General features: G+C 47.6%; 1 protein-coding gene across 2 annotated transcripts in view; it reads left to right on the top strand.

Moving 5' to 3' along the window:
• Nucleotides 1-15,314, top strand: part of ABHD12 (abhydrolase domain containing 12, lysophospholipase) — a 218,669-nt gene that overhangs the window by 64,671 nt on the left and 138,684 nt on the right. The window contains exon 1 of one of the 2 annotated variants that reach the window (XM_073627988.1): nt 11,529-11,859. The exons of the other annotated variant lie outside the window; for it this stretch is intronic. Within the exon in view, the coding sequence (XP_073484089.1) occupies nt 11,711-11,859 (149 nt within the window). The 5' untranslated portion in view covers nt 11,529-11,710. Of the gene's footprint in view, nt 1-11,528; nt 11,860-15,314 lie in introns of those variants that run through there. 2 annotated transcript variants of the gene reach the window in all.

The raw sequence follows: 15,314 nt of genomic DNA, 5'->3' as shown, positions 1-15,314 counted from the left end.
ACATAAAAAGACACATCTAATGCCGCGTACACACGAGCGTCATTTCTGACAGAAAGAGTCCGATGGGAGCTCTTCATCGTATATTCCGACCATGTATATGCCCCATCGGACTTTTTCTGTCAAAAATTCAGACGCACTTAGATAGAGAACATGTTCTATATTTTTCCGACAAAACAAATTACTATCGGAAAAACCGCTCGTCTGTATGCTGTTCTGACGCGCCAAGAACGACGCATGCTCTGAAGCAATTACGAGATGGAAGCTATTGGCTACTGGCTGTTGAACTTCCGTTTTCTAGTCCCGTCGTACGTGTTGTACGTCACCGCGTTCTGGACAGTTGGAATTTGGTGTGACCGTGTGTATGCAAGACAGCTTGAGTGGAATTCCGTCGGAACTCCGTCGTAAAAACCTTCAGAGTTTATTCCGACGGCAAAACCGGTCGTGTGTACAGGGCATTAGCGAACACCAGTGCCGATCCTGACTTCCCTGGGGCCCTAAGCAAAATTCTGCTAAGGGACCCTCTACCTGACCCTTGATGCCGTGAGCTATGTAAACCATTTGCCATTGCCACAGTCACACCTGACACTTCAGTGCTCCCAATACAATCCTCCCTCCTTCAGGGTCCCCAGAGAGCCCCCCCTTACACCATGGTCCCCAGAGAGCCCCCCCCTTACACCAGGGTCCCCAGAGCCCCCCCCCTTACACCAGGGTCCCCAGAGAGCCCCCCTTACACCAGGGTCCCCAGAGAGACCCCCTTACACCAGGGTCCCCAGAGTGCCCCCCCTTAAACCAGGGTCCCCAGAAAGCCCCTCCTTACACAGGGTCCCCAGAGAGCCCCTCCTTACACAGGGTCCCCAGAGAGCCCCCCCTCTTACATTAATGTCCCCAGAGGGCCCCCTCTTACATTAGTGTCCCCAGAGGGCCCCCTCTTACATCAGTGTCCCCAGAGGGCCCCCTCTTACATCAGTGTCCCCAGAGGGCCCCCTCTTACATCAGTGTCCCCAGAGGGCCCCTGTCCTTACATTAGTGTCCCCGGAGGCCCCCTCTTACATCAGTGTCCCTAGAGGGCCCCTTCCTTACATTAGTGTCCCCAGAAAGCCCCCCCCCTCTTACATCAGGATCCCCAAACAGCTGACTCCCCCCCCCCCTTGCAGAGGTTCCCCTGGGCTGGTGGAGGTGGGAGGCGGAGATCGGCAGCTCTATGGTGTCCACAGGCAGGGGGATCTCCCTGGGGCTAGTAGTTCTATTTCCGAATATATACAGCGGAGAGGGGAGGGGCCTCTGACCCGGGCATTAGCAACAGTGTTCAAGCAGAGTGAAAGTGAAACTGATACCTGCCTGGGTCAGAGGCCCCTCCCTTCTCCTCTCCACTGTATACACTGGCACTCAAGAGAGTACTACAAGCCCCAGGGAGATCCCGCCGCCCACACAGACACCATAGAGCTACCGATCGCCACCTTCCACCTCCTCCCACCTCTCCCCACTGCACTCTAAACAGCCAGCCAAAGGTGCAGGGGGGGATGCTCGGTCTTGGGGGGGCCCCCCCACAGCGGTATAACGGAGGGGCCCAGTCGCAAATGCGACTGCAGCGACCCCCTAAAGTTCCGCCACTGGATGTTGTAAACATTAATTGACGCGCTATGACACAAGATGGAGTCGGTGCCTCGTGCAATTTGCGGGGCCCTACGCAGCTTGTGTAGTGAGCGTATAGGGCAGATTGGCCCTGGCGAACACAATCTACGGGGATATGGCAAATGATTATCTATACAAACACACACGTACACCAACACAGGTTGAACTAGATGGACTGTTGTCTTTATTCAACCTTACCTATGTAACACACTTAAACCTCGTGCACACAATGAGAATATCGAATGAATGGTCATCCGTTTTTTTGTTGCATGCTAATCAAAAACTAATAGATTACTAAAGCTACAAAAATTCTGGTTGGAGAGAATACAACTTCGGAAGTGATTTATTGTAATGCATTCTTTAATTTCAGAGCAGGTGCGGTCTTGGTCACTCCATTTATTTCCTACAAATACTACACTAATTACACCAAATTGTTCATTCTGTTATTTAAAAGAAAAATGTTTGCTTGTTCCTTCAGATATTTTCATATGAACTGTTGTGATTGGCTCTTGAAAGCTGTGTACCGACGAATAGAATTATCAGACGATCACTCCGGATGCATTTTGGTCTGATTTTCTCATTGCGCTTACTAGGCATTAAAATACACATTTTAAGTGAAATGTGTGGATAGGCCCTTAGGCTTCATTCACACGAGGCGGATCCGCTGCCACGGAGTCTGCCTCTGTCCGCCAGCTCAGTGGGAGATCTCTCCGTTGATCTCCGCTGAGCCGGCGGATGACAGGTCCCTCTCTGCTCACTGAGCGGAGAGGGGCTTGTCGACCGCCGCTGGTTGCTATGGAGAGATCTCACCCAATCCGATCCGCCAGGGACGAATGCGAACGTAGGGCCATCCGTCTGATTTTAGCGGTTCAGACCGGGTCGGATGTCAGCGGACATGTCACCGCTGACATTCCTCGCTCCATAGGCTAACATGGAGCACCCGTTCAGGTCCGCCGACAGTGTTAAAGGGGCTTTACCAAGACACACTGTAGTGGTACAGGCTTTATGCCCTTTGTGTGAGATTTCATATAGACCCCTTTCACACTGGAGGCGTTTTGCAGGCGCTTTCGTGTTAAAAATAGCGCCTGTAAAGCACCTGAAAAATGCCTCATCTGCAGTCCCAGTGTGAAATCCGTGTGCTTTCACACTGGGGCGCTGCGCTGGCAGGATCTTAGAAAAAGTCCTGCAAGCAGCATCTTTGGGGTGCTTTAGGAGCGGTGTATACATCGCTCCTAAAGCATCCCTGCCCATTGAAATCAATTGTTAGCGCCTGCCTGCAAAGTGGCCCAGCAGCTATGCTTTGCAGGTGAATTTAACCCTTTATTTGGCCGCTAGTGGGGAGTTAAAAGCTCCCCACTAGCGGCCGAAAAGTGCCTTTAAAACAACGGTAAGCGCCGCTAAAACTACCACTTTACCAGTGTGAAAGGGCTCATAAAGTACTCCCACCACACATTTATTTTCCTTTTTTCCAGGGGACAATGTACATGTAGCATTTGTCCTGTTTTGATTGGTGCTGTATATTCAGCGCTAGTGTGCACACATCCCCAACACTGTCCGACCATGCTGCTCTGTAGGAGAAGAATAATTGGATAGCACTAAATGATGAACAGCAATGCTTAGTAAAGAGTAATGCAGGGGTAGGGTGAATGTCAGCGATCTCCTCTGTTTACGGACCTGAACCATAGTGCAGTGTGGGGCAGTTTCAGGGATTCATCTGCTACACTGACGAGTGTGAATGTCAGCACACTCTCTGAACAGGTGGCGGTGGCAACTGAGTTCAACAATAGGAACGCGTGCAAATTGGGCTTTTGGCAGGGGAGAAGCTGACATGCAGAAATAAAGGAATTATCTGCACGATCATTCAAGAAGCAAACATGGGTCTTTCTGATTGAATCTGTGGATCAGCATTTCATTTTTTGAAGCTAATGAGACGACTTCTTTTAAGTGAACCTGTACTTTATCGGGCAAAGTGAGAGGCTTGCTGAAAGAGGGTAACTAAACTTTCCCTGCCCTTGTTCCCCAATCATCATAAACCATCATCCATTGTACTTTTGGCTAAGGGAGAACATGTGACTCTTTCCCTGCCTTTTAATACAGAGGCCTATTCAGGTATTTACTTTTTGGTAAAACTTTTATTGTAGTTTTGAAAATCTTGTTTTCCTCAGTATAGGCAAAGTACTGATACGTTTTTTGTTCAGATAACGTGTACAAGGCAGGCCATACAGGGTGCACATTTCTTTCCCGGGTTGCAGGAAAGACAGTGTTGACAGGGGAGTCCCTCCTGCCGAGTCATTGTCTTCTACCAGTAAGGCAGTGGGGGAAGCAGTCCATACCAGAAAAAGGCAGTGATTATTGCTAGCGGCTATAGCAGCCGCTAGCGATAATCACAAGTAAAATCCGGCAGGCTGGTTTACCCAAGTTAACCAGTTCCTGAACGGCTCACGCAGATATACTGCGGCAGAATGGCTCCCCTGGGTGAAACACATACTAAGAAAAACAATATGTCTTCTCTCCTAGTCCCTACCATCCCCACACAGAACACACTGAGGGAACACACAGTTAACCCCTTGATCGCCCCCCTAGTGTTAACCCCTTCCCTGCCAGTGACATTTACACAGTAATCCGTGCATATTTATAGCACTGATCTCTGTATAATTGTTAATGGTCCCACAAAAGTGTCAAAGGTGCGCAAACCAATCAATATACGCTTATTGCGATTTTTTTTATTTTTTTTTATTTTACCAAAAATATGTAAAAGAATATATTGGCCTGATGAATAAATTAGTTTAAAAAAAATTGGGGATATTTATTATAGCAAAAAGAAAAAATATTTTTTTCAAAATTGTCGCTATTTTTTTGTTTATAGGGCAAACAATAAAAACTGCAGAGGTGATAAAATACCACCAAAAGAAAGCTCTATTTGTGGAAAAAAAGGATGCAAATTTCATTTGGGTACAGCGTCAAACGATCGCGCAATTGTCAGTTAAAGGGACGCAGTGCCAAATTGTAAAAAGTGCTCTGGTCAGGAAGAGGGTAAAATCTTCCAGGGTTGAAGCGGTTAATCAATCAACTTGGTACATTCAACCTGCCCATACACGATTCAAACCGTTTATGGCCAACATAAGTTTGAATAATTTGAAAGAATGTATTGGCCAAGTGGGCACATTGGGGGGAGATTTACTAAAACTGGTGCACTCAGAATCAGATGCAGCTGTGCATGGTAGCCAGTCAGCTTCTAACTTTAGTTTCTTCAATTAAGCTTTGGCAATAAATCCTGGAAGCTGATTGGTTTCTTTACAGAGCTGCACCAGATTTTGCACACTCCAGCTTTAGTAAACCCCCCCCCCCCTATTATTTTCCTGCAGCCACCACCACCAGTTTATTGCTAGTGTAAAACTACTCCTATAGGTTTAGGTGCATCATAACCATTTTTCCAGAAATTTGGTATCTATTATACCTGAGCTTCTGGCAATGTTTCCCTTTTTTTAAAGGGTTTGCTTTTTTATTATTATTATTACACAGGATTTACATGAGTTTGTGCAGCGCTTTACAATATGAAAGGAGACAATACAGCAACAATTCAATTCAATGCAAGAGGGTTAGGAGGGCCTTGCTCCTGCGAGCTTACAATCTAATAGGGGCTGGTGTAACAAAAGGTAGTAACTGTGAGGGATGAACTGATGAGGGAAATAGAAGATTTGGTTGTTAGCTGAAGGCAGGATAGGCCTCCCTGATGAGATGAGTTTTCAGGAATCGTCTAAAAGTGGACAGAGTAGGAGATTACCCGACAGATTGGGGTAGTGAGTTCCAGAGAATGAGAGAGGCTCTGAAGAAGTTCTGGAGATGAGCATGGGAGGAGTACTTCATATTCCCATCGCACATGTTCCTGGATAAGCTCTCAAAATGTGGGTGCTGCAGCAACAACCAGCTGGATACTGGTTCAAGTCACAAAGTAGATATTTGCCAGCACACCATGGGTCAACACAAAATAGCGTCCAAACGGATAGTTTATTGCATGATGACAACACAAGGAGAGTGCAACGTTTCAGAGTTACACAGGACCCCTTTGTCAGGCATGTGATGGTAGATGTCATGCCCCACTATGTATGGGCACGATTAAACGAAAAGACCCTCAGAGTTCACATGCCTGATGAAGGGGTCCTGCATGAGTCCGAAACGTTGCACTGTCCTTGTGTTGTGATCATGCAATAAACTATCCGTTTGGACGCTACTTTGTGTCGATCCATGGTGTGCTGGCAGATATCTACTTTGAGCATGGGAGGAGGAGACAAGGGAGCTAGAGAGCAGGAGGTCTTGGGAGGAGCTGAGAGGGCGGTTTGGGTGATATTTGGAGACAAGATTGGTGATGTAGCTCAGGGCAGAGTTGTAAATGGCTTTGCATGTTATTGTTTTGAATTTTATTTGTTGGGCAATGGGAAGCCAGTGGAGGGATTGGCAGGGAGGGGTGGCAGACACTGAATGGTAAGGTGGATGAGTCTGGCAGCAGCATTCATGATGGACTGAAGAGGGGATAGCTTGCGGAGATGTAGGCCAATGAGGAATGCGTTACAATAGTCAAGGTGAGATATAGCAAGGGAATGAAAAAGTTGCTTAGTGTTTTCACCTAGCACCCTGGAATGAGAGGAGGGACTGAAGGTTGTATTATTGATCTTGATGGAGAAGTCAGGGGAGGGGTATGGGCCAGAGGAAAAATGATGAGCTCAGTTTTAGAAAGATTGAGTTTGAGGAAGTGGTGTGACATCCATGCTGATATGTCAGTTAATAAGTTAATGCGAGAGGAGACTGAAGGATGAGGTGAGAAGCGGAGAGATAGGTTTGTGTGTTGTCCTCATAAAGTAAACTGTTGGCGCTATATAAATCCTGTATAATAATAAAGATGGTACTGAAAGCCATGGGAGCTTATTAATTGACCAAGGGAGGAGGTGTAAATGGAGAAGGGGGGGGGTCAGAGGACAGAACCTTGGGGTACCCCTACAGAAAGAGTAAGTGGAGAGGAGGAAACAGAGTTATAGGTAACACTGAAGGAGCGCTTTAATAGGTAGGAGGAGAACCAGGAGAGAGCAAAGTCTTGAAGGCCAAGCATGGAGTTTTTTGAGGAGGAGCGGATGGTCAACAGTATCAAAGGCTGCAGAGAGGTCTAGTAGTACGAGTATGGAGTAGTGGCCATTGGTTTTAGCAGCTAGTAGATCATTAGTGAGTTTCAAGCAGTGAGTTAGTGAGTCTTAAAGCAAAACTCAAGCCAAAAGCAACAAGATCAAATCAAATAGCCAGTTGAAAATTAACAAACCAGTTTTTGCTACAATATTCACCTTTAAAGTGGCAGTAAACCATGGTAAAAAAAAAAAAAAAAAAACACCCTGCAAGACAAAGGCATAATGAGCTAGTATGCATAGCATACTAGCTCATTACGAATTACTTACCTTAGATCGAAGCCCCCGCAGCTGTCCTCGTCTCCCCCTCCGGCCGGCGACATCTCTCCCGCGGGGTTACTTCCGGGTATCGCGGCTCCGGCGATGTGATTGGCCGGAGCCGTGACGACGTCACTCCCACGCATGTACATGGGAGCCACCGGTAATGGCACACAGACTCAAGCAACGGCACATACGTGCCATTGCTTCAGTTTGCCCCAGTGCACATGTGCCAATGTCATCGGCACATGAAGGGGACAGGGGATATCTCCTAAATCGTTCAGGTTTAGGAGATATCCAGGGTAGCTACAGGTAAGCCTTATTATAGGCTTACCTGTAGCATAAAGTTGTTGTAAAGGGTTTACAACCACTTTAATTCAGAGATTTACCCCGCAGTACTTTTTTCTGCCACCAAATATCATCGGTCTGATGGCCAGCGTCATTCAATTCAATTCCTCTGAGCCCAGGTCACCTTGGACCCACTCCTAGTTTGTGACTTGACAGAGAAAGGTGAAGCAACACAGTGATTACCTCAGCTCTTGTCACTCTGCTTTGGCCTCCTATCAGCAAATTTCTTGTCACATAATGGCTCCTTGTACTTTCTTCCCCTCAAACTCCAGCCCTCCTGTACAGGGACTGCAATTAGGCTGATACCAGATGAAATTCAGGTACTTTAAAGCTGCTTGCTTTACAAAATAGAATGAGGGCCGTTCACGCCATGCACAGCTCAACATAGGGCCAAGGTAATGACAACCTGATACTCCAGTCTGCATTGATGTGCGCTGAGTGAAAATGGAACACACTGCATTTAAACATAATGCAACGCAAAACAATGCGTCATCCATTAAGGAAAACAAAATCATGGATTTTGGCATCTGCTGTGAAGGAACATCTACCTAATGTACTAATGATTATGGAGCCAGTCTTTTATATCTGCCTAGAGTTCAGCATTGATGTTGCTTGATTTTTCATTATAGAAAATGTGACATATCTCTTATTTCACTCTCCATAGGGACATTCTCCCTCTGTACTTAATTCCTGGAAAAGTCATGCTGACACAAAATCAGTCAATGTGTGTTCTATTTTGAATTCTCTTAGTAATTATAAGTGTGATTTATATTTGTATCAGTGTGATATATGTACTGTGTTAGGGTGCCATTAGCCAAATAAATAATTGCTATAGATTGGTGTATGAGTGTTATCTATTTAAAGTGGAGCCAAATTTACTTTTACTTCAAGAGTCCCTCGCTAGCACTGGCATCTTTTGCTGGGTGGCGGTCTTCGGCTGTCCTAATTGGTGGACCCGGTATGAACATTCCTGCACATGTACAGGAGTCAGTCATTTTGGCAAACAGGGTTTGTGCTGCAGATGTGAGCTGAGCATGCGCAGTTCAGCTTACGTGCCGGAGCAGACAGGTAGATGTCAGATATCAGTGTCAGATACAGACACCGCATGTATCTTCTGCAATAAATAGCCTGCCTGCTCGTAGTTTTTGATTGCAGAACTTTAGTTCTACTTTAATGGTAAAATCTGGCATATTGTGATGGAATTGAATAAATAGTAACTGATTTGTTAAAGAATATCTAAACCCAAGAGGACAAAGTACTATATTGTAGCCTACCAGTCCTTAGATGTGGTGACCACATTAGTTTTCTATTTTTTCAGGCTGCAAGTACAGAAAAATACCTTTCCAGGTCTCCAGTGTCCTCATTTCTTCTGTGTACAAAACTGATATTATATCCTGTAAAAAACCACACTAGAGCTTTACCAAATAATAAGGCAAATGTAAGTTAGTGCAATACCATAATTCATAGTATAATAAATATTGAAAACCCTAGGGGCAGGGCTAAAGTAGCATGAGTGAATCATACACGCAGTGTAATATTTAAAGAAAAATGCACAAATCAATGTGCATCATAATGTGTGCAAATCAAATCTGAGTCCATATTAGATTAGAAAAATATACAAAGAGTCTAAAATTGAAGTAAAAACTGTTCAACGATACAAAACTGATATGTCAAATAATGTTATCAGGCTTCCCAATCCTCCTCTTTGAACAACAGAACACCTCCTCCCTTTGTTAAGCCGGCCATAGACAGTTTGAATCTTGGCCGGTTCAGCAGGGACCATGTATGGGCAGGCTGAATGTACAATGATCAATCAACTTGGGTACAACCAACCTTTTACATGAGATTATTGCTAGCAAAATCTCTGCCCTGGGATAGAACCAAGGGAGGCATTCCCCCATCAACATTGACTGTGTTAATGGGGGAATCAAGCATTTTTTTTTCTTTCTGTGGTTACAGGAAATTAAAATTGCTCTGTCTATGGCTGGTCCTAGGACAGTGATGATGAACCCTGGCACCCCAGATGTTTTGGAACTACATTTCCCATGATTCTCATGTACTCTGTAGTGTAGTTGAGCATCATGGGAAATGTAGTTCTAAAATATCTGGGGTGCCAAGGTTCATCACCACTGTCCTAGGGCCACGAGGGGGGTGTTTGTAGTCTTGTCCTAGGGTGGTCATCTTAGAAAAGGTAGTGAGTTACTGCCAGGATCATCAGGGAAAGGTGAAGGGGGAAAAAAGTAAAAAAATTAAAACTAATGGAGGCCATAGACTAGACCAGCTGTTGCCAACTAGTGGTCCGTGAGAAAAATTTGGTGGTCCCAGGGGGTTCTGCTACAAATGAACATTGTGGCAGATGTATACCACCCAGTGTTGTTTCCAGTGTTGTTCTCAATGCACGCCAGCGTGCATTGATACCCGATGCCTCCTCTGTAGTTCTGGCTCCTGTGAACTCAGAGGGAGGTTCCGGGAGTAGTGCAGAGAGTGGGAGGTGAAGATAGAGGGGACTTCCAATGGCAGCGCTAATCAGACTGTGGGAGGGAGCATGGAGCTCCAGCACATGGCTGGATATGGAGGTGAGATCCAATGATGAGTCTGTGTAAGGCAGCAGTGTGATGCAGAGTGCGGGGGGGGGGGGGGGGGGCAAAGAACTGGAGCCTTATGTGTATAAGGCATGTAATATTCACACTGGTGATCTGTGGGATTCAAAGGTGTGAGTTTAGCGGTCTGTGAGGTCCGAAAGGTTGGCGACCACTGAACTGGATGACAAATTGTTTGTACTCACATTCCAAAAATGGTAGTGCTCATGATACTAAAATTATGTGCCACATTTTGAATGCAAAATCATTCAATGGATAGAAATGAATTATTGGCTGGTTCGTTCACATAAAAAGGAAGTGATGAAATCCTGCATATGCATATTTAAAATCGTAATAAAAAATTTTACAGTGCAATAAAAAGCTTTAAAATTTTGTTTGTTTGATAAAAATTTTCCAAACTTTTCATTTGATTTTTTTAAGTTGAAAACGAGTATTGGTTTTCTCCCACTAATTATTCCAAAACTGAATGAACGTTACAATCATAAGAATTTTGTAGGATTTTTTGTCTAATGTATGGTCACCATAAGGTGCCATTACCACCATGTCAGAGGACTGTACACGGCCCTGTGGGGCTTCATTTTTGGGTTGAGGAGTCATGTGTGTGTATAGACAATGACAGGCTGACAGATGCCATGATTGTATGGATGGAATTGTACATCCATCCCATACACATCAAACTAGTGGGATACACAGGTAATGCGTGTACAGCCGCCGCGATGGTCGCCATGTCCAGCGATGGCCGCCATGTTTCCGCCATGTTTCTGCGATGGTCGCCATGTCCCAGCGATGGTCGCCATGCCCCGCGATGGTCGCCATGTTTCCGCCATGTTTCTGCGATGGTCGCCATGTCCCAGCGATGGCCGCCATGTCCCGCGATGGCCGCCATGTCCCGCGATGGCCGCCATGTCCCCGCGATGGCCGCCATGTCCCCGCGATGGCCGCCATGCCCCGCGATGGTTGCCATGTCCCCGCGATGGTCGCCATGTCCCCGCGATGGTCGCCATGCGCCGCGATGGTCGCCATGTCAAGCGATGGTCGCCATGTCCCCGCGATGGTTGCCATGCCCCCGCGATGGTCGCCATGCCCCCGCGATGGTCGCCATGTCCCACGATGGTCGCCATGTCCCACGATGGTCGCCATGCCCCGCGATGGTCACCATGTCCCGCGATGGTCACCATGTCCCGCAATGGTCACCATGTCCAGGCCTCTGGCTGTCCGCACACTGGTGACTCTGGACACAGATATTCCTATTGGTGTATGGCCATGTAAATGAGGCCCAATCACCCAGCACAGGTAAGCTGCAATATACTGTAGATGTGAGTTGTGGGTGATAGCACAGAGCTCCGCCTGCAGTGTGTGTTTGCCCCGGGCACACCGGTACATACAGATGTGGGCACACTGGCCGGCATGGTGTGTGTTGGTATTCGGTGACAGGCAGAGCCCGGGGACACTGTGCACTAGTTACCAGGCAGCTTCTGCCTGTGATTGGCTGTGCGGAGGTCACAGTGGAGGAGGGGGCGGGCCCGGTGTGTGGAGCTCAGCTGTGCTGCCGCTGAGGGGAGGGAGGTGGGACAATAACAGCAGTAGAGAGAGCGGAGTGTAGAGAGCAGTGTGTCCGCTCCCCCCTTCCTTCACTCACTCATGAGCACAGCCCGGCTCTCATAGACCCGCCGCACTCTGCCCATTACACACTGCCCAGGGATGAGAAAGAGAGCCGAGTCTGGGGCCCGGGAACATGACAGCTACGGTGCCGCTCCGCTGGACAGGGAGTGCCGCCTGAAGAACCTGAGAATACCGGGGACAAGGGGGCCGGACTGCGACACCACCAAGGGGATGAAGAGGTTCGGCAGGTGAGGAGGGCTGTGTACACCGGGAGAGGAACACATGGATGGGGGTGTCACCTCTGGGTACTGCATACACCGCACTGCACTGACAGTACATGGAGGAGGACTGACACTGTACACTGACAGTACATGGAGGAGGACTGACACTGTACACTGACAGTACATGGAGGAGGACTGACACTGTACACTGACAGTACATGGAGGAGGACTGACACTGTACACTGACAGTGCATGGAGGAGGACTGACACTGTACACTGACAGTACATGGAGGAGGACTGACACTGTACACTGACAGTGCATGGAGGAGGACTGACACTGTACACTGACAGTGCATGGAGGAGGACTGACACTGTACACTGACAGTGCATGGAGGAGGACTGACACTGTACACTGACAGTACATGGAGGAGGACTGACACTGACAGTACATGGAGGAGGACTGACACTGTACACTGACAGTACATGGAGGAGGACTGACACTGACAGTACATGGAGGAGGACTGACACTGTACACTGACAGTACATGGAGGAGGACTGACACTGTACACTGACAGTACATGGAGGAGGACTGACACTGACAGTACATGGAGGAGGACTGACACTGTACACTGACAGTACATGGAGGAGGACTGACACTGACAGTGCATGGAGGAGGACTGACACTGTACACTGACAGTACATGGAGGAGGACTGACACTGACAGTACATGGAGGAGGACTGACACTGTACACTGACAGTACATGGAGGAGGACTGACACTGACAGTGCATGGAGGAGGACTGACACTGTACACTGACAGTACATGGAGGAGGACTGACACTGACAGTACATGGAGGAGGACTGACACTGTACACTGACAGTACATGGAGGAGGACTGACACTGACAGTGCATGGAGGAGGACTGACACTGCACACTGACAGTGCATGGAGGAGGACTGACACTGTACACTGACAGTGCATGGAGGAGGACTGACACTGTACACTGACAGTGCATGGAGGAGGACTGACACTGTACACTGACAGTACATGGAGGAGGACTGACACTGTACACTGACAGTGCATGGAGGAGGACTGACACTGTACACTGACAGTGCATGGAGGAGGACTGACACTGTACACTGACAGTGCATGGAGGAGGACTGACACTGTACACTGACAGTGCATGGAGGAGGACTGACACTGTACACTGACAGTGCATGGAGGAGGACTGACACTGTACACTGACAGTGCATGGAGGAGGACTGACACTGTACACTGACAGTGCATGGAGGAGGACTGACACTGACAGTACATGGAGGAGGACTGACACTGTACACTGACAGTACATGGAGGAGGACTGACACTGACAGTGCATGGAGGAGGACTGACACTGTACACTGACAGTACATGGAGGAGGACTGACACTGTACACTGACAGTACATGGAGGAGGACTGACACTGTACACTGACAGTACATGGAGGGGGACTGACACTGTACACTGACAGTACATGGAGGGGGACTGACACTGTACACTGACAGTACATGGAGGAGGACTGACACTGAACACTGACAGTACATGGAGGAGGACTGACACTGTACACTGACAGTGCATGGAGGAGGACTGACACTGTACACTGACAGTGCATGGAGGAGGACTGACACTGTACACTGACAGTACATGGAGGAGGACTGACACTGTACACTGACAGTACATGGAGGAGGACTGACACTGTACACTGACAGTACATGGAGGGGGACTGACACTGTACACTGACAGTACATGGAGGGGGACTGACACTGTACACTGACAGTACATGGAGGGGGACTGACACTGAACACTGACAGTGCATGGAGGGGGACTGACACTGTGTACACTGACAGTACATGGAGGAGGACTGACACTGTACACTGACAGTGCATGGAGGGGGACTGACACTGTGTACACTGACAGTGCATGGAGGAGGACTGACACTGTGTACACTGACAGTGCATGGAGGAGGACTGACACTGTGTACACTGACAGTGCATGGAGGAGGACTGACACTGTGTACACTGACAGTGCATGGAGGAGGACTGACACTGTGTACACTGACAGTGCATGGAGGAGGCTGACACTGTGTACACTGACAGTGCAAGGAGGAGGACTGACACTGTGTGTGTACTGACAGTGCATGGAGGAGGACTGATACTGAGGACTTTACATTGCATTGAGGAGAACTGACACTGCATGGAATAGGACTGACACTCACTAGACTGACACTGCATGAAGGAGGACTGATACTGTGTACAATGACACTGCATGGAGGAGAACTAACAGTGTGCCCTTTACACTGCAGGACACAGTGACTGTCCGTACATCTTCATACAGACTGAGTGCTGACAGACTGAGTGGACTGACACTGTGACTTCCATCACTTGGAGGATTACTGACATTGTGCTCTGCACTGCATGGAGGGGGTGATCTGTGCTTCTTATATGGCTGTTGCACTGACTCTGGTGGGCTCAGGGTGCCCAGAAAGGTTTTTCCACTAATCACTTGTCCCAAAATTCATCTTTTTGACTCCAGCAGGGTGATTATTTGGGTTATAGTCCTGTGAGCATTACAGTCACTGACTTTTCCGTGCAGCCCCTTTGGTGATGTCAGGGGCTGTACTTGAAGCCCCCTATTTTTTTTAAATGAGGTTGTCACTTACTGAGTTACAGGCTGGGTTGCAGTGCTGTGCTGAATAAACCTTCAGAGTCCCACTCTTCATGATCCAACCACAGATGAAGACAAGACACATTGAGTTTGATTTACTAAAGGAAAATATTCTGTGCACTGCAAGTGCATTTTAAGTGCAATTGCTCTAGATCTGAGGGGAAGCTCTGCTGTTTTCTATCATCCAATCATGTACAAACAAAAATGCAGTTTTTTATTTTCCTTGCATGTGATTGGGTATTCGTTGCAAAGTGAAGCTTCACCTAATTTATTAAAGGGGTTGTAAAGGTTCGTGTTTTTTAACCTTCATGCCCCGTTTTTTTACCTTAACGGTCGTAATTTCCGACAGAAAAAGTCCGATGGGAGCTTTTCATCGTATAATCCAACCGTTTGTATGCCCCATCTGACTTTTTACGTCGAAAATTCAGACGTACTTAGATAGAGAACATGTTCTAAATTTTTCCGACGGAACAATTTCCTATTGGGAAAACCGCTCGTCTGTATGCTGTTCCGACGCACCAAAAATGACGCGTGTTCTGAACCAAGTACGAGACGTCGTACGTGTTGTCCCGTCATACGTGTGGTACATCACCACGTTCTTGACGGTCTGAATTCGGTGTGACCGTGTGTATGCAAGAAAGCTTGAGCGGAATTCCGTTGGAAAAACCTTCAGAGTTTATTCCGACGGCAAAACTGGTCGTGTGTACAGGGCATAATACATCCAATGCATTAAAGTGAAAAAACACCTGGCAATGACGCCCCCCCCAGCCCCCCCCGTTTACCT

This window comes from Aquarana catesbeiana, linkage group LG04 (assembly GCF_042186555.1).
Source record: "Aquarana catesbeiana isolate 2022-GZ linkage group LG04, ASM4218655v1, whole genome shotgun sequence".
In the NCBI taxonomy this organism is placed as follows: domain Eukaryota; kingdom Metazoa; phylum Chordata; class Amphibia; order Anura; family Ranidae; genus Aquarana; species Aquarana catesbeiana.
Note: the sequence above shows the minus strand (reverse complement) of the source record. Positions and strands in the feature narration are given on the sequence as shown.